Source organism: Leucoraja erinacea, chromosome 9 (assembly GCF_028641065.1).
Source record: "Leucoraja erinacea ecotype New England chromosome 9, Leri_hhj_1, whole genome shotgun sequence".
Classification (NCBI taxonomy): Eukaryota; Metazoa; Chordata; class Chondrichthyes; order Rajiformes; family Rajidae; genus Leucoraja; species Leucoraja erinaceus.
In genome coordinates, this window is record NC_073385.1 from 49212554 (window position 1) to 49231766 (window position 19213).

The following is a 19213-nucleotide window of genomic DNA, read 5'->3' on the forward strand; positions in this document are numbered from 1 at the left end:
ATCCACCAATTTCTACAGATGCACCTTGGGGAGCATTTTATCGGGATGCATCACAGCATGGTTTTGGAACAGCTCCATCCAAGACCCCAACAAATTGCAGAGAGTTGTGGACACAGCCCAGACCATCATACAAACCAACCTCCCTTCCATTGACTCAATTTATACCTCACGCTACCTCGGCAAGGTCACCAACAAAAACAAGGATGCGTTGCACCCTGGCCACTACATCTTCTCCCCTCTCCCATTGGGCACAAGGCATAGAAGTGTAGAAATGCACACCTCCAGATTCAGGGACAGGTTATTCCCAGCTGTTATTAGGCAACTGAATAATCCTACCACAACTAGAGAGCAGTCCTGAACCACTATCTCTCTTTGGAGAGCCTCAGACTATCATTGATCGGGCTTTACTGCCTTTATCTTGCACTAAATGTTATTCACTTTATCATGTATCTGTACACTGTGGATGGCTCAATTGTAATCATGTATCTGTACTCTGTGGATGGCTCAATTGTAATCATGTATTGTATTTCCGCTGACTGGTTAGAACGCAACAAAAGCTTTTCACTGTACCTCTGTACATGTGACAATAAACTGAAAATGCACTGAAGTTACTCAGGTGTGCTACTGCCACACAGCAGGTGAACCTACCATTTCTACCACCAAGGAGGACAGGCAGATCATGCAAATGGGAACGCCACTGCCTGCAGATTTCCTCCACATTTCATATTATCCTGACTTGGAAATGTATCTACATCATTCCTTCATTGATGTTGTATCTGAATATTTCAACCACATCCAATAGGCCCTTTGTGGATTGCAGCAGTTCAAAGCAGTGGTTGTTCACCACCACTTCCTTAAGGGCTCGTGGGTTTGTGCAATCAAGACATATAGTTATGCCCACATCCCATCATAAAAAGATATGGAGATTACAATTTTGTGTTAAAATTGAACGATTAACTAGAACATCAATACTGCAACCTTTAACAAAATATTTATGACTTTAAGTAGATTCTCTATATAATAAATAACTTCTATATGATCTATGATTATGAATTAAGTATGGAAACAACATGGAAACAAACATCATCACTTATTCTATTACACTAAAAGGGGAACAAAAACTGATGAGAAATTGGCCTCTTTTTCTTTATCATCATTCTCTTTTCCCTTGCCATAGTTGTTTCTCTGTGTGCCTCGACTTAATTTGTTTTGTTCCCATACCATCTGCTTTCTTCCTTTCTACAATAGAATTATCTTCTCAACCCACCCCCAGAAGGTGGCACTGTGGTAGAGTTGCTGCCTTACAGCACCAGGGTTTGATTCTGACTCCGAGTGCTGTCTGTACAGAGTTTGTATGTTCTCCCTGTGGCCACGTGGGTTTTCACTGGGTGCTCCGGTTTCCTCCTACACTCCAAAGACATACAGGTTTGTAGGCTAATTGGCTTCTGTAAATTGTCCCCAGTGTGTAGTTGGGCCAAAGGGCCTGTTTCCACACTATAAGACTATGATTTGCGGGAGTTCACGGAAAGCTATGCACTCTGAGGTTCATTGGTGGGATCAGTGGAGGAGCGTGGGGGAGAGGTGCGTGAGTATTTAGCCTCTATGTTTTTCAAGACTATAGTTTTGGGCCGAGCACGTGAAGCAATCAAATATAAGCTGCAATCAGCTGACCATTGGTTCCCTGCAGAACTGTCAGCTGCCAAGCATCTTGATTTGGCTCATTGCTTTTCAACATTATTGCAGTCATAAGACAAGGATAAAAGCAAAAAAAAAATTAGATTTTTAGTTTCTGTCAGATACAATGAGGAATGCTTGGCATCCATTAGTGAAATCACTGTCGTCATCCAGAACTAATTTTCTAGCAACCCGGTTATTTTTGGCAGATATGTAGAATAAGATACTATTACTCAGTGTGCATGCTTTCCGTGAAACTCATTGGTGCATTAAGTTTTACAATGCCAAAGGTGGCCATTACAAAAGCATTATTTCCTCTCTTCCCCTTCCTTTCCATTTCACACCCACTCCACCTCCAACTCTCACCTCATTCAGGCTTCTAACTTTTCCAGAAATCACCTTACAATATAAATAACGCCAAGGCTACTTACTTTGACTTAGCTTCCTGAAGTAAGTTGGGGTCATCCGTAGCAAGGTAAACCCGTTTTTTGTCGATCTCCACCTTGCGAGCAAGGAACTTGTAGTGCTCCTCTACATGTGCCATATATTCCTCAATAGTGTGGTAAGCTGCTTCAGTTCCCACTTTGTCTGTACGTCGCACGTGAACACTGGTGAGAATGGAGAGATGAGAGCATCAGCATTGCCCCAGTTCAGTTCAGTCAAATGCTTTCACCAACTGTACAATCTGCACAGCTTGCACTTTAAGATTTTACAAATGCTGAATAGGTAACATGATGAACATCCTTTGGGACATACAGCAAATATTTCCCAACAGACAAATTATGGATTTAGACTTTAGATCTTCAGAACTGCACGCAATGCGGTTTTAATGTATGTTTTTAATGTTTCTTTGTGTGTTTTGTGTGGGGGGGTAAGGGGGAAGCTGCTTTGGTCGCCTCCTCCACGGAGAGGCAACTTTTTCCATGTCGCCTCCCCCGTGGCCTAACATTGAGGGTCGGTGCGGAGATCTTTCCCGGAGACGCGCCTGGGGCTTCAGCCGCGGGCGCAGCGCCGACTCTCGGTGGGGAGTGGGCGAGCTCTTGCCGGGGGCTCGCCGGAGGGGAGCGCTCCATTCGCTGGCCCGCGGCAGCCTGAAGCCGCGGTCTGTAGAGCTCCGTCCGCTGACGTGGCGTCCGCAGCCTGGGATCCCTCGTTGAGGACCCGGGAGAAGAAGAAGCTCCGACTGCCGGCCCGCGGCCTACTTCTACCGCGGTTGCGGCAGGGAGTTACTTACCATCCGGAGCGGGGTCCCTCGCCGGGGATCCCTGGAGTGGAGTTTCGACCACCGGCACTCCAGTCTGCGGTGCATCTGGCTGCGGCGTGGCAGGAACTTTAAATCTTCGACCGCCGGCCTGCGGCCTACACCAACCTGAAGCCGCGGTCTCCGGTGGGGGAGGCACCGTTTCAGGACTTACCTTGACTTTCACTCATCTGGATTCCCGCAGCAGCGGCTGCGGAGAGTTGAGGTCCTGACCACAGGGGAAAATGGAGGAGGACTGGCCAAATTTTGTGCCTTCCACCACAGTGATGAATGCTGTGGTGGATGTTTGTGTTACATTTTTATCGTGTTTTTGTGTGTTCTTTATCATTGTACCGCTGCTGGCAAATTCATTTCACTTGCACTTTATGTGCAAGTAACGAATAAAACTAATTGTATTGTATTGTATTGTAAGTGTGATCTAAACAAACTTTAAAGCAGGTACATCGTCCTTTGCATTGTAATGATTCTGTTGGCTCTGTTTAGTTTAGAGGTTTAGAGTGTGGAAAAAGGCTCTTCAGCCCACTGAGTCCGTGCCACACATTAGCACTAGGGACAGTTTACAATTTTACCAAAGCCAATTAACCTGCAATCGTGCACGCCTTTGGAGTGTGGGAGTAAACTGGAGCACCCGGAGAAAACCCAAGCGGTCACAGGAAGAACGTACCCACTCCATACAGACAGCGCCGGTTGTCAGGATCAAACCCGGGTCTCTGGCGCTGTAAGGCAGCAACTCTAACGCTGTGCCACCGTGCCACCCCAGAGTCTCCCATTGGAATGTAAATCTTAACCAATGTTTCACTTCTCCCTCACCAGCAACTGGCCTTTCTCCAACTCCTCCCTCCCCTCCCTCCATTTCTCTGGCACTATTCTGGGTATATTATTATTATTACTCACTGTCTTCCGTAACCACACTGTTTCTCACATCTATTTCCCACCCCGTGTACTTTGAGGGATCTTCTCCATTCTCTCAATTTTTTCCCTCCATGTACCATCCAAGCACAGGTACTTAATATTAGGTACATTTGGAGGAGGCTTTGAATGCACATATTAGAACATAGTACACACAGATGTACATGTGCAACATATTGTGCAACATACACGAGCTGAATGTGCTCACTGATTGAAGGAGGGCATTCGGTGAACGGTCTGTGCAGCCGTTCACATGTCCTTGGTAGTAATCACTAATTTAAGGCAGCACAGTGGTACGGCAGTAGAACTGCAGCATTCCGGCACCAGAGACCTGGGTGACATACCCTGAAGGGTAACATAGAGAGGGTGGCTTCTTTAGCCCCTCTTGTCTTTTTTGTGATGCTGTAAACGGAGCTTCTGTGATGCAAAATAAATTTCAGACTTGCTCTGACAATAAAGTATTATCGTATCATATAAGCAACAACTCCAACCACCCACCCATCAGGCACCGATCTTGCACGGATCCCAGGTACACCATGAAAAGAACAGAGGAATAGACTAAATCTTCATGGATGCTGAGTCAATTCTTCTCTGGAATTAAGTTTTTATAACAACTGAAAGCACTGTCAAATCTCATTAATCTAACATTTGTTAGTCTGAAATATTCACAATCCAACACTATTTGTGAGCAAGTGATCTTAATACTCGTTAAACCGACAATTAATATTCCAACAGCAACACGTCTTCACCAAAACTTGTCATTAATGTTGCCTTATATTTTAATCATTTAACCTGATATACTTGATAATATTCATTATACTTGATAACGTATGAGTACAAATAGTAAAAACACACTCACATATTGAATCATAAATTAAAAAACCCAATGATTTCAAGTCTTAAAAATAATAAAATCAATTTTTTTTTAAATTCAAGGTCAACGCTTTTTAAAAACTGTTAAAATAAATGTAAACGACTCATCGCAGCCTTTTAATTGGGTAATGCAGTGGCTTAGTTTTGAGTTAAAAGATCCAGTATGGGAACAAGCCCTTTGCCCACCTAGTCCACACTGATCAATGATCACCTATATACTAATTTCTATGCTATCCCACTTTCGCATGCTACACACTAGCAGCAGTTTTACAGAAGCTAATTAACCTACAAACCTGCATGTCTTTGGGAAACTGGAGCACCCGGAGAAAACCCATGCGGTCACAGGGAGAATGTAGCCACTCCATACAGACAGCGGCGGTTGTCAGGATCGAACCCGGGTCTCTAGCGCTGTGAGCTAGCAAATCTACTGCTGTGCCACTGTGCCATGCTTCTGGTTCTGTAGGTAGAACTGCCGCCTCACAGCTTCCTGGGCTTGCATTTAGTTCTAATCTCGGGGGCTTCCTGTTTGGATTTAATCTTTAGACTCTCTAAGAGTACAGAGATACAATGTGGAAACAGATCTTTCGTCCCACTGAGTCTACACCAACTAACAATCACCCGTACAATAGCACTGTCCCACACACTAGGGACAATTTACAATTTACAGAAGCCAATTAACCTGCATGTCTTTGGTGTATTTGAGGAAACCGGAGCATCCACCCAGTCACAGGAAGAACGTACAAATGCAGCAAAGACAGCACCCGTAGTCACGATCAAACCCAGGACTCTGGTGCTGTAAGGCAGCATCTCTACCGCTGTACCACTGTGTCGACACGATACGATAAAAATGTATTCATCCCCGGAGGGAAATTGGTCTGCCAACAGTCACTACACTCAAGGTACACAAAAACTTGGTTCACCTTATAACTGCATGGGGTTTTCCCCGAGTACTCAGATTTGCTCCAACATACAAAAGAGTTCAATAGTTCATTAAAATTAGCTAAGTGTATGTGGGTGGAGAGAAGTATTAAAAAGCTAAAGTGGGAGAATAAGTTACAGGATAATAAACTGAGGAGTGGGATTGATGGAATTTCTCTGAGAGGCTTCATGAAATCTGTGGATTGACTGGCCTTTCTCTACGTTGTAAGGAAGTGTGAAATAAAAATATTAGGGTGACTAGAATGTAAAACTAATTCCAATAATTCTTCAACAAAAGCACGGGGAATGTAATGATTTGAACAATGCAAGGATAGATAGGAATATTGGCCAAAGGTTGTCAGAGTCGGCTTATGGAGCATTTTAAGAGCGGACGGAAGCAGAGAGCTCTAAATACTGAATCAATGTCGTCTGCACAGACTTACAGAGCCATAGAATCGTACAGTGTGGAAACTGGCCCTTCGGCCCAACTTACCCACACAGAGCAACATGTCCCATCTACACTAGTCCCACCTGCCTCTGTTTGGTCCAAATCCCTTTAAACCTGTCTCATTCATGGACCTGTCTAAATGTTTGGTAAAATGTGTGATAGTACCTGCCTTAGAAGACTATGCCATGATGATAGGCTCAGGCATGATCTAATGAACCCTTAGTGTTGCAAAATGTTGCATTTATAATTTTACATTGGGTTATGGCAGTTTTACAAGAACTTGCTGGAGAATAGTAATGCATACAGCCAAAAAAAACATTCCTACCCAATAATCGGATGCTTGAAGCCAAGTTTTCTGGTTGCATCTTCAATTTCCTTTTCCAACCATGATTGTGGGCGTATTAAATATTTGACAAACTGGGAGACCCACCAGACTGAGGGGTCTCCATGCAAGTGGGTTAATCGACCTACGAGGTCTTCAGGAACAGCCAAGGGAAGGTATGGTGGACGAGGGTGTAGGCTGTCAACTATGGGGAGTTCCACCACCTGGACATTCTTATCATTGGCCTCACCTGAAAAATAAAATTTGCACAGACATGAGCGGTGGTTGCATTTCTTTAAACCACGAATGATCACCAGCTTCGATTCACTTGGCTCTCAGCTGCAGAATCAGCATTTCAAGAATTGAGAGAAGAGAAGAAAGCACTGGCAGTATTCTTCCTGGAAGTGGAGATTATTTGAAATAAGAGTAGAGTCTTGAGTCAAAGTTCAAGAGTGTTTTTCATAAGTTTCTAAGTTCATAAGTTATGAATTAGGTCATTCGGCCCATCAAGTCTCCACCATTCAATCATGGCTGATCTGTCTTTCCCTCTCCCTCTCACCCTCACCCTCAACCCCATTCTCCTGCATTCTCCCCGTTACCCCTGACACCTGTACTAATCAGGAATCAATCAATCTCCACCTTAAAAATATCCAATGAATTGTCCTCCACAGCCTTCTGTCACAATGAATTCCACAGATTCACCGCTTTCTGACTAAAGAAATTCCTCCTCATCTCCTTTCTAAAGGTACATCCTTTTATTCTGAGGCTCTGGCCTCTGGTCCTGGACTCATCCACTTGTGGAAACATCCTCTCCACATCCTCTCTATCCAGGCCTTTCACTATTCAGTAACTTTCAATGAGGTCCCCCTTCATTTTCCTAAACTCCAGCGAGAAGCAAAAAACACTGATCAAATGTTAACTCACTTGCAAACCTCCTCTGGCCCCTATCCATCTCCAGTACATTTTTTCCTCAGATATATGGGGCCCAAAACTGCACAAAATATTCCACATGTGGTCTGACCAGTGCCTTTTCAAGCCTCATTACATCGCTGTCATTTTAATTGTCATATGTATAAACACAGAATAATGACATTTTAACTTTCAGCAGCACAACAGGTTTGTAAACATAGTACTTAGTAAATAACATAATAAAAAAAACATTAAAAAGTTCAATTAAAAAACCCCAATATAGTGCTAATAAAGCAAAAGCCTAGTCCTTAGTGCAAAGTTTGAAGTTGTTCAAATGGTTCAAAATTGTCAAATGAGAATTAAATTGCAGGAAACCCACTGGGATAACAGCTTAGTTTTAACCTTTCTCTGGAGTGTCCATCAGCGCATTCTTGCTAATGCATTGTACGGCAATTATCAGTCTAAACTTATGTCAATAAGAAAACCAAAATTGATTGAAGAGATAATTCCAAAGGAAAATGAGTGGCACAATGCAGTGGCGGAAAACCCGGGGGGTGGGGGTGGACAAGCTAGATGCAGGAAGATTGTTCCCGATGTTGTATTGTATTGTATTGTATTCAAATTTATTGTCATTGTCTCAATTAGAGACAACAAAATGAATTTCCCTTTACAGTCAGTATCATAAAAATAAATAAATAATAAATATTAAAACATATTAAAAAAAAAAATAGAAATTTAAAAAAAAGCACAAACACAGAAAGTCCACGACGCAACATAACACAGTGGCACCAAGGTGAGGAAGGCACCATGTTGGGGAAGTCCAGAACAAGGGGTCACAGTTTAAGGATAAGTTTTTTGGGACCAAGATGAATCTCTGGAATTCTCTGCCACAGAAGGTAGTTGAGGCTAGTTCATTGGCTATATTTAAGAAGGAGTTAGATGTGGCCCTTGTGGCTAAAGGGATCAGGGGGATGGAGAGAAGGCAGGTACAGGATACTGAGTTGGATGATCAGCCATGATCATATTGAATGGCGGTGCAGGCTCGAAGGGCCGAATGGCCTACTCCTGCACCTATTTTCTATGTTTCTATGTTACCCGGCTGGCAACAGTGAATAAAAGTTGTGAGAGCCCTGTACCATCTCTCATGTAGTCCTACACTTTGAGTGGCCATGCGATAGAGCATGTTCATGGGACATGGGAGAAGAATAAGGCCACTCTATTCTCCTGCTTTCTCCCCATAACCTGTGACGCCCATACTAATCAAGAACCTATCAATCTCCGCTTTAAAAATACCTAGTATCGGCCTCCACCGCTGTCTTTGGCAAAGAATTCCACAGATTCACCGCCCTCTGGCTAAAGAAATCCAATCCAAGAATCCAAGTAGTGAAAATAAGTATTTCCTCAAAGAGATTTTGAAGAGATAATGTGCAATGGTCTCTGTTAACTTGGCAATCTCTTTCCATAATGGAGCTTGTAACAATGTTTCTGATTCAAGAGTGTGTAGCTGGAAGGTTAAAGGATGTAGCATAACCAATATAAACAATTGAATGGAAGTTGAGTCTTTATCTGGAGGATGCTGGGTTGGTACAATGGTGCTATATTGGTCACATGTGCAACTGCACAGTGAAAATCATTTTGCACATTTACTCACGCAGGTGCCGCCATGTTTTTCCGCCATTTCCAGCATCCAAAGTCTGGTCTGCCCATGCATACAGTTCACTGGAGCAGTTCTAGATCCTGGTAAGGCCCAATCTCCTGCAGGGCCTTCTTCTGTCGCCTTCTACTGGATCGGCCCCGTGAACCAACGGCCCTCTCCTATCTTTGTATCCCAGGGATGCCCCCTGCAGCTGATCTTGAAGGCGCTTGAGGCATTACCCCAGTTCACCCTCTGACTGGCCCTTGCTCCTCGCATCCGTGGTCTGCTGAACCTTTGGCTTCTCTGGGCAGGCTCCCAGCACTATGGTTGGGAGAAGGCACTAATGTATGTTTGCTCATTTTTACAATGAGTTCGGAGGATTCTGTGGAGACAGCATCTGTGGTATTTTTCAAGTGCCACAAGGTGCTGATATGGGTAGCCCAGGTCTCAGATTGGAGGGCAGGATCCCTGCTGATGGAAGGCCATGAGTTTCCTGCAGGAAAACAAGGTCGATCTTCAATTGTCCTTTTCCATCTATTGACTCAAAGCTGTACTGCAGCAGTGAAGGCGGTAGTTTAATTTCATCCTATTCCATGGAGACAAACAACACAGGAATAACCCTTTCAGCCCAATCAATGGCTGCTGGTGAGTGTGCTCCATAATTACTGTAATCATAAATCATTCCTGAGGTAGCAAGGTTACTTTATGGCAGTATATCTATTTTGAAAAAGAGAATAGCAGAACAATACTTCCAGGTTTGATTGGTGAAATATTGATTATTTCATTATTCTGTACATGTACGGTATCAGCTACTTCTATGAAAGTGACGTGTCTTTTTGTTTTGTTTTGTTTTGTATGCTCAGAAAATTAATTTTTTACAAGGCAAAAGAAAGCAATATGAGGTATGAGTGCTCAGAAATGCAATAAAAGATGTGGTGAACAAAGACTATTCATCCTCCCTACATCCAGTAATACATTGCCATGGAGATGAGCAGTGATATCATTTTTCATTGCACTAGTCGTTGACAAATTAATCTCTCTAAACCCTAAACCTACACTTCAACTCTGCTCTGAATTAACACGGCAAAAACTAACTTTGCTTCCTCTTGGCTTTTTTCAAGAGATCCCAGCATCACGTAGACACCATATACGGGTTTTGAGCAAGCAAGACAGGCACCAGTAGACACAAGTGGAGTAACTCAGCAGGTCATGCAGCATCTCTGGAGAAAAAGGATTGACAATGTTTCGGGTTGGAACCCTTCTTCAGACTAAAAGTAAAGGGGAGGGAAGTGGAGGTAGGAAAAGGCCAGAACAAAGCAGGGCCGGCATCAGATGACCAAGGACAAGTGGAACTCATAATGGCCCATTGTTGGCTGGGGAAGAGTTGATAATGAGAGGGATACAGAAAGGCGAATTGTGGAACTAGTAGGATGACTAGGGTGGAGGAGGGGGAGAGATGGATTGCAAGGGTTACTTGAAATTAGGGAAATCAACATTCATATTCATACCGCTGGGTTATAAGCTGCCTGACTGAAACATGAGGTGCTGTTCCTCCAATGTGTGTATGGCCTCACTCTGACAGTGGGGGGGGGCTCAGGACAGAAAGGTCAGTATGGGAATGGGAATGGGAAAGGGAATTGTTTGGCATCTGGGAGATTGCGTAGGCCAAGGCGCTCGTAGCATAGGTGTGCAGGCCAAGGCAGAAGCTAATCATCTTCCAGGAACCCAGCTATAATAAGCTTGAACCAATTTGCATTGCCTTTTCCCAACGTTCACTGACACAGGCTGTCTGTTATGGTCATCGGCTGAAATGCCAAGAACACAACTATTTTAAGACCTGACTTTACCAGAAATCAGTGGAGTTTTTAAATGCTTTAAGTTTCAAACTATAAAAACAGTCCGCAAAGTCTTTCAAACTCATTAAAATGGTGGTGTGATTCAGATGGCATTTTATTAAAGCGCAGAATAAAGACAAAACTGAGAAGATAACGTGTTTAAAGTGTGCTCTTGAAAAAGATACAGTGCCGTGTGGCTAGGCATCAATTTTTTATTAAATAAACCCACCACCTGGATAACAGTGAGATCAAATCTTTGCTGGCATAAAACAAATGGGCCATAAAATTCTGTTTCATTTCAGTGCTCTTCATTCAGTATGGGTGGGTAGATGGTTATAAAATGACATGTGATGCAGCATGTTTGACACAGGAGCTGTGTTTAGTTTAGTTTAGTTTAGTTGAGAGATATAGTGTGGAAACAGGCCCTCCCGCCCAGCAAGTCCACAATGACCAGCAATCACCCTGTACACTATCCTACGCACTAGAGACAATTTTGCAACTTACCAAACCCAATTAACCTGCAAACCTGCACTTTGACAAGAGACAAGAGACATTTATTGTCACATGTACCAATTGGTACAGTGAAATTTGGGGGTCACCATACAGCCATACGAATAATAAAGACCACAACACATGATAGACTTCAACACAAACATCCCCACACAGCAGAATCAAAGTTTCCCACTGTGAGGGAAGGCACCAAAGTTCAGTCATCCTCCCTCTTGTTGTTGTTGTTCACCCGTGGTGGGGGCCTCCCAAGCCTGATGCTCAGGCCCTCTCGCCGGGATGACGGAACTCCGACGTCGGAATGGAAGAACATCCTCAGCGGCTTGGACCTCCGAATCGGCCACCTCCTACCTGAGACCGCGGCTACCGAAGTCCACAGGCCGCTCTGGGCGGAGATTCCACACTGGTGGCCCTCGGCAAAGGGATCTCAGGACTCCGCGATGTTGAAGTCAGCGTCGCCCGCGGCTGAGCTCAGCAAACCACAGCTCCGCGATGTTGAGCAGCAGGCTCAACACTCCAGAGCTACAAACGGCGATCCCAGGTAAGGCATCCCCCGCCCCGTGATGAATCCTCTGCTGAAGCTCTGGTCGGTCACCAGCAGGAAAGTTGGTAGGCCGGGGAGGGGGGTGCGAGGGCGCGACTCGGAGAATAGTCGCATCCTCGCCAGGAAGTGACTGGGAGACAGTTTCCCCCTTACCTTCCCCACCTCCCTCACATAAAAATACTAAGAAATACTCCAACATATACTTTTTAAACAGGCTAAAAATTAAAAAAAGATGGAAAAAACAGAGACTGTAGGCAATGTCTGCCATCATGCGGCGCCCCCTAGTGGGGAGTGTGGGAGGAAACGAGCACCCAGGGAAGACCCACAAGATTACGGGGAGTACATACAAACTCCACACAGGCAGCACCCGACTGCAGGGAAGAGGTAGCATTATGTTGCCAAAATAACTGTGGACATGGTTTAACTAACTGAACATCTTTCATGTTGGAGGGAATGATCACATTTCATTTATCATACTTAGGGTACCACATCAACTCTGAATAGCATTGTAACTGTAAATAAAAGGGTGTTCATTCTCTTAACTTGCATGTCAAGTGTGTGATTAAAACACAGCATCATGTGCATTCTGTGCATGGCATCCAGGCAGCAGTCACCAGCTCTGCATCAGTCTGCTATCACCATAAAGCAGATGGATATTTAGCAACAAGAGCTATTTGCTGAAGATGTGGTTGAATGATGGTGCACAAACCGTGCATAACTGTGCAATATGCACGCAATGAAAGCCAGCTTAGCTGCTCGAAGATTCTGCTATCTCTATCGCTCGAGGAGCCTGGCTGTATCGCCAGAGTGGAAATACATTTACGTGTGAATTTTGATAATGCAAGGTGGTGGCTCACTACTGCCTTATTCATGGAAATGTAGAATGTGCATTGTTGGCTGACCTTGCCAACCAGTGCTGAGAATCAGTGAAGTAACTCATTTCCTATGCCTATTCTATTAACATAGAAAGTAGGTGCAGGAGTAGGCCATTCGGCCCTTCGAACCAGCACCGCCGTTCAATATGATCATGGTTGATCATCTAAAATCAGTACCCCGTTACAGCTTTTGCCCCATATTGCTTGATTCCCTTAGCCCAAAGAGCTAAATCTAGCTCTCTCTTGAAAACATTCAGTGAATTGGCCTCCACTGCCTGTGGCAGAGAATTCCACAGATTCACAACTCTCTGCGTGAAAAAGTTTGTCCTTATCTCAGTCTTAAATGGCCTACCCCTTATTTTTAAACTGTGACCTATGGTTCTGGACTCCCCCAACATTGGGAATTGTCTCCCCTGTCCAATCCTCTAAGAAGTTTATATGTTCTATCAGATGCCCTCTCATCCTTCTAAATTCAAGCAAATACAAGCCCAGTCGACCCATTCTTTCATCATATGTCAGTCCTGCCGTCACGGGAATTAACCAGGTGAACCTTCGCTTCACTCCCTCAATAGCAATAATATCTTTCCTCAAATTAGGAGACCAAAATTGCACACGATACTCCAGGTGCAGTCTCACCAGGGCCTTGTATAACTGCAGTAGGACCGCCTTGCTCCTAAAATGTATTTCTTCACTGCTTGCAGTACCTGCATGCTTACTTTCTGTGACTGATGTGCAAGCACACCCAGGTCTTGTTGCACCACCCCTTCACCTAATCTGACACCATTCAGATAATAATCTACCTTCCTGTCCTTGCCACCAAAGTGGACAACCTCACATCCATCCACATTATACTGCATCTGCCATGCTTCTGCCCACTCTCCCAACCTATCCTAGTCGCCCTGCAGCCTCATAGCACCCACATCGCAGCTCACACTGCCACCCAGCTTTGTGTCGTCCGCAAACTTAGAGATATTACATTTAATTCCCTCATCTAAATCATTAATATATGTTGTAAACAACTGAGGTCCAATAGATTAGATAAATTATATTAATATTTATGATTCAGAGGTTTACTGATTGTGTTTGTTTTAATAGTGTGCGCGCTTTAAAGTTACAAGAACGTGTATTGTAATGGGATGCAAAATAATTGAACAATTAGAGGCAGCAAAAACCCCGGCAGATGGTCAAGGACAGTTCCCCCATATTCATTGATTCCCTTAGCCCTAAGAGCTAAGGAGGAGGAGCCATCTTGGGGAGCGGCTGCTAACCAGCAGCCGTCCGTTTACTTCGCTTTTTTTAAAAGTTTTCAGTAAGTCCTGTGTTTCGTCCGTTGGAGAAATGGACTTTTTAATGTGGGGGGCAGGGGGCAATTTTACTTCTAGGTCCCTACCTGGTCGGTGAGGCAGCTTTTTCTCCGGGCTGCCCGTCGACCCGTCCTCGTGGCCTACCAGCGGGCTTGGAGCGTCGTTTCCTGATGGGGACTGCCCGGCACCTTGGCCTCGGTGGCGGCGCAATGCTGGGGCGCTGTCGCGGAGCAGAGCGGGCGATGCCGCGCTGGATCGACGCGCTGGAGCTCCGGTGAGCTGTGACCGCCGTGTTCGACACCTCCGGGCTGCGGGTCTACGGAGCGGAGCGGGCGGCGCCGATTTCAACATCGGGAGCCTGGGAGCTCCAGGCCGGCGCGGCCTTGTCGGCTTCGGAAGCCGCGGTCTCCAGCTAAGAAGCGGCCGTTCCAGGTGGCCCAGCCGCTGAGAGGACTCTCCCGACGCCGGGGCAAGATCAGCCGGTGAGAACGGCCAGGAACATCGGGCCTCCGTAGAGGCATTTGCAGTGGCCTCAATAGGCCTGACTTTGGGTGAACTTGCGGTTGGGGACTGGACATTGTGCCTTCCCCCACAGTGGTATCCATTGTGGGGGGGTTGATTTTTTTTTTTTTCTTTTTGTCTGTAAGTAATCCTGTTAGGCTTTGTCCAAGATGGCTGTCGGAAGGGAGAGTGAACGCTGGCGCGCTTTAGCTGCCGCTGCTCTCTTTTCACATTGTGTTTTTGATTTTTTTTTTGGACTGAATTCTGTTTTTAATTTGTGTTTCTGTGATGTCTTTATTATTTATTTTATTCTGATTATATGTTTTTTATTCCTGTTAATCTCTGTAAGGTGTCCTTGAGATTCCTGAAAGGCGCCCACAAATAAAATTTATTATTATTATTATAGTTCAATAGTTATTCATGTTTAAATAGTGCTGTGAAATGCAAATGTCTAGATGTATTTGTTTTCATGTCACATCTTTTCATTTTTAGACTCTGTTCTCTGTTCGACTGCATTGGCTGAGCCATCCTGTCAACAATTAAAGAGCGGTGTTGAGCTGCTATCTACTTCATCAGACTATCTTCAATTGGGCTTTACTGGATTTTATCGTGCACTAAACATTACTGCTTTTATTATGTAACTGTCGATCGTAATCATGCATAGTCTTTCCACTGAATGGTTAGCATACAACAAAAAGCTTTTCACTGCATCTTGAAACATGTGACAATTCATTTGTTCATAAGTTCTCGCAGCAGAGTTAATCAATTTGATCCATCAAGTCTACTCCGTCATTCAATCATGGCTGATCTATCTTTCCCACTCAACAACATTCATCCGCACAACCCCTGACACCGATACGCATTGGATAGATTATTGATTAGTAAGGATGTCAGTGGTTTTGGGGAGAAGGAAGGAGAATGGGGTTGAGAGGGAAAGATAGGTCAGCCATGATTGAATGTTGGAGGAGACTTGATGGGCCGAGTTGCCTAATTCTGCTACTGTAACTTTTGAACTTATGATCAGTCAGTAAACACTAGCTGCCAACTAAACCAATTTTTTTTCAATAAAACATATCAAATCAATGAGTTCAGCATTTTCCTGCTTCGATCTCAAACAAGATTCATAGACAATTTTGATAAATGTACCTTCCTGTTCTGTGTAGGAAGGAGCTGCAGATGCTGCTTTACTCGAAGAAAGACACAAAATGCTGGAGTAACTCAGCCGGACAGGCAGCATCTCTGGAGAGAAGGAATGGGTGATGTTTCAGGTCGAGACCCTTCTTCAGACCCTTGTTCTGTTCTGACTTGCTCCTCTATCCATGCCTCTCATCATTTCATATACTTTCATCAGCTTCCCTTCAACCTCTTTTGTAATTGTGTAGCTCTCTATTACAACAAAACAGCAACATCCTATATCCTGTCTTATCTTCTGTTCTGCATTTACTGTGGCAAAGTAACCCAAGTCACTTCGCAAGAGTATTATCAACAAAAAACAATATTGATCCATACATTGTGATTTCAGAGCAGGTGGCTAAAAACCAAATCTTAAGCATGGAAGATTTTAACAAGTCCCTTCAACAAGGGAATAAGGATAGAGATGAAGAGAGGTTTAGAGAGGGAACGGTGATCTTTTCTCAGGTGCTAATCATGGAGTAACTAAATTCAGAAATGATCAAAAGGAAAAAGAATGGCTACAATGTTGAAGGTTGTAGGGTGGTCTAAGAGCCGGGGAGAGGGGGATGGGGAGGGGAGGTAGTAGAGAGAGAGACTTGGAAATAAACATGACTGGTTATTTTAAATTGAGAAGTTATTGAACTGTAACGTAATACTAGAGGAACTCAGTGGGTCGGGCAGTGTCTGTGGAGGGAAATGGACAGAGGACAATCAGTATGATGAAGGTTCTTGCCTCAATCATGGTCTATCCATTTCCCTCTTGAATCAGAGAGTCTCTTGCCCAGAGTAAGGGAATCGAGGACCAGAGGACATATGTTTAAGGTGAAGGGGAAAATATTTAATTAGAATCTGAGGGGTAACCTTTTCACACAAAGGGTGGTGGGTGTATGGAACAAGCTGCCTGAGGAGGTAGTTGAGGCTGGGACTATCCCAATGCTTAAGAAACAGTTAGACAGGTACATGGATAGAACAGGTTTGGAGGGATATGGGCCGAACACAGGCAGGTGGGACTCGTGCAGCTGGGATATGTTGGCCAGTGTGGACAAGTTGGGGTGAGGTGCCTGTTTCCACACTGTATGACTCTATGCAGTCTGACCTGCTGAGTTCTTCCAGCAGATTGTTTTTACTCAAGATTCCAAGATCTGCAGTCTCTAGTATCTTCAAGTTGCTGAACCATTGGACTTGATCTGGATTAGCAAACACATGGGTAGGGGCTTGGTAAAAGTCATGATGAAGGCTGAAAAACATTGAAGGACTTCATGGTTATGCAACCACATGTGACTCATCAATCACATTTCAAGAACTGTGAATGAGATAAAACCATGAATGTCCTGCTTCATACAAATATATAGAATGTAAAATAGTACAACACAGCAATGGTGCACAATGTTTGTGCCAAATAGGATGTCAGGTTAAGCTAATCTCTTTTGTTCAAGCTTCTTGTAGCTATCTGAACCCTGCAGTAATTTCATGCTCTAGTCCTGGTGATTTACCCTCTGATGTCCCATTAGGTGCATATTATGCACCTCCTGATGTGACATCTCCTTCAACAATAGAAACATAGAAATTAGGTGCAGGAGTAGGCCATTCGGCCCTTCGAGCCTGCACCGCCATTCAATATGATCATGGCTGATCATCCAACTCAGTATCCCGTACCTGCCTTCTCTCCATACCCCCTGATCCCCTTAGCCACAAGGGCCACATCTAACTCCCTCTTAAATATAGCCAATGAACTGGCCTCAACTACCCTCTGTGGCAGAGAGTTTCCAGAGATTCACCACTCTCTGTGTGAAAAAAGTTCTTCTCATCTCGGTTTTAAAGGATTTCCCCCTTATCCTTAAGCTGTGACCCCTTGTCCTGGACTTCCCTAACATCGGGAACAATATTCCTGCATCTAGCCTGTCCAACCCCTTAAGAATTTTGTAAGTTTCTATAAGATCCCCTCTCAATCTCCTAAATTCTAGAGAGTATAAACCAAGTCTATCCAGTCTTTCTTCATAAGACAGTCCTGACATCCCAGAAATCAGTCTGGTGAACCGTCTCTGCACTCCCTCTATGGCAATAATGTCCTTCCTCAGATTTGGAGACCAAAACTGTACGCAATACTCCAGGTGTGGTCTCACCAAGACCCTGTACAACTGCAGTAGAACCTCCCTGCTCCTATACTCAAATCCTTTTGCAATGAAACCTAACATACCATTCGCTTTCTTTACTGCCTGCTGCACCTGCATGCCTACCTTCAATGACTGGTGTACCATGACACCCAGGTCTCGCTGCATCTCCCCCTTTCCCAATCGGCCACCATTTAGATAATAGTCTGCTTTCCCGTTTTTGCCACCAAAATGGATAACCTCACATTTATCCACATTATACTGCATCTGCCAATCATTTGCCCACTCACCCAGCCTATCCAAGTCACCTTGCAGTCTCCTAGCATCCTCCTCACAGCTAACACCAAAGATCTTAGAGCGAAGCAAGATAGGCCACTCCTGCTAAATGCAATGGACTGACGTGTAGTGCGCTATGGAGGGGATCATGGGCATTTTCCACGCCCATTTTAGCAACCTGAGCCTACCTAACCCGACCCGACTCGCACTGTAATCAATGTTGCGGGGCAACAGTTTGTGTGGGTCAGATTCATAAATCTGTCAGTTCAAACTTCTTGTCAAGAATAAAATTTGATTCTGGTAATTGTCTTTTTTAATGTTTTTTAAATCATTTCTTTTTAAATGGCTCACAAGCAGTGTTTGAGTTGATTTTGTAGTAACCGGAACCGACCCGGCTCGCAGGGTGATTGACAGGGGGGGACTTTTTGTGTGTGATTATAGGGTTAGATTCATAATTCAATTAGTTCATAATTCTGTTGATTCTTGTTAAGGAATAAAATGTTTATAAACACACATACATGAAAATTATATAAATGTATATAACACACACAATTATATTTCTTCTAAACCAATAATGAACTTTATTTCAGACTAGACAAGGGACATTAAATAAGAAACATTGTAAATAAGAAACATTGTCTTGGGGCACTCTCTCTCCCCGCTGCCCCGGGCCCCGCACTCCTTCTCCCCGCTGCCCCGGGCCCCGCACTCCTTCTCCCCGCTGCCCCGGGCCCCGCACTCACTCTCTCTCCCCGCTGCCCCGGGCCCCGCACTCCTTCTCCCCGCTGCCCGGGGGCCCCGCACTCCCTCTCCCCGCTGCCCCGGGCCCCGCACTCTCTCTCCCCGCACACTCTCCCTCCTCGCTGCCCCCGGCCCCGCCCCCTCTCTCCCCGCTGCCCCCCGGCCCCCGCACTCTCTCTCCCCGCTGCCCCGCACTCTCTCTCCCCCCCCGCTGCCCCGGGCCCCGCACTCTCTCTCCCCGCTGCCCGCGCACTCTCTCTCCCCGCTGCCCCGGGCCCCGCACTCCTTCTGCCCCGCTGCCCCCGGGCCCCGCACTCTCTCTCCCCGCTGCCCCGGGCCCCGCACTCCTTTTCCCCGCTGCCCCGGGCCCCGCACTCTCTCTCCCCCTGCCCCGGA

The 19213-nt window shown here is 45.0% G+C and overlaps 1 protein-coding gene across 7 annotated transcripts in view; it reads right to left on the reverse strand.

Moving 5' to 3' along the window:
* Window positions 1–19213, reverse strand: part of LOC129700355 (alpha-(1,6)-fucosyltransferase-like) — a 664773-nt gene that overhangs the window by 24436 nt on the left and 621124 nt on the right. For all 7 annotated transcript variants that reach the window (XM_055640772.1, XM_055640767.1, XM_055640769.1 and 4 more), the window contains 2 exons: window positions 6409–6655; window positions 2106–2282 (listed from right to left, as the gene is read on the reverse strand). In XM_055640772.1, the coding sequence (XP_055496747.1) occupies window positions 2106–2282; window positions 6409–6655 (424 nt within the window). The remainder of the gene's footprint in view (window positions 1–2105; window positions 2283–6408; window positions 6656–19213) is intronic.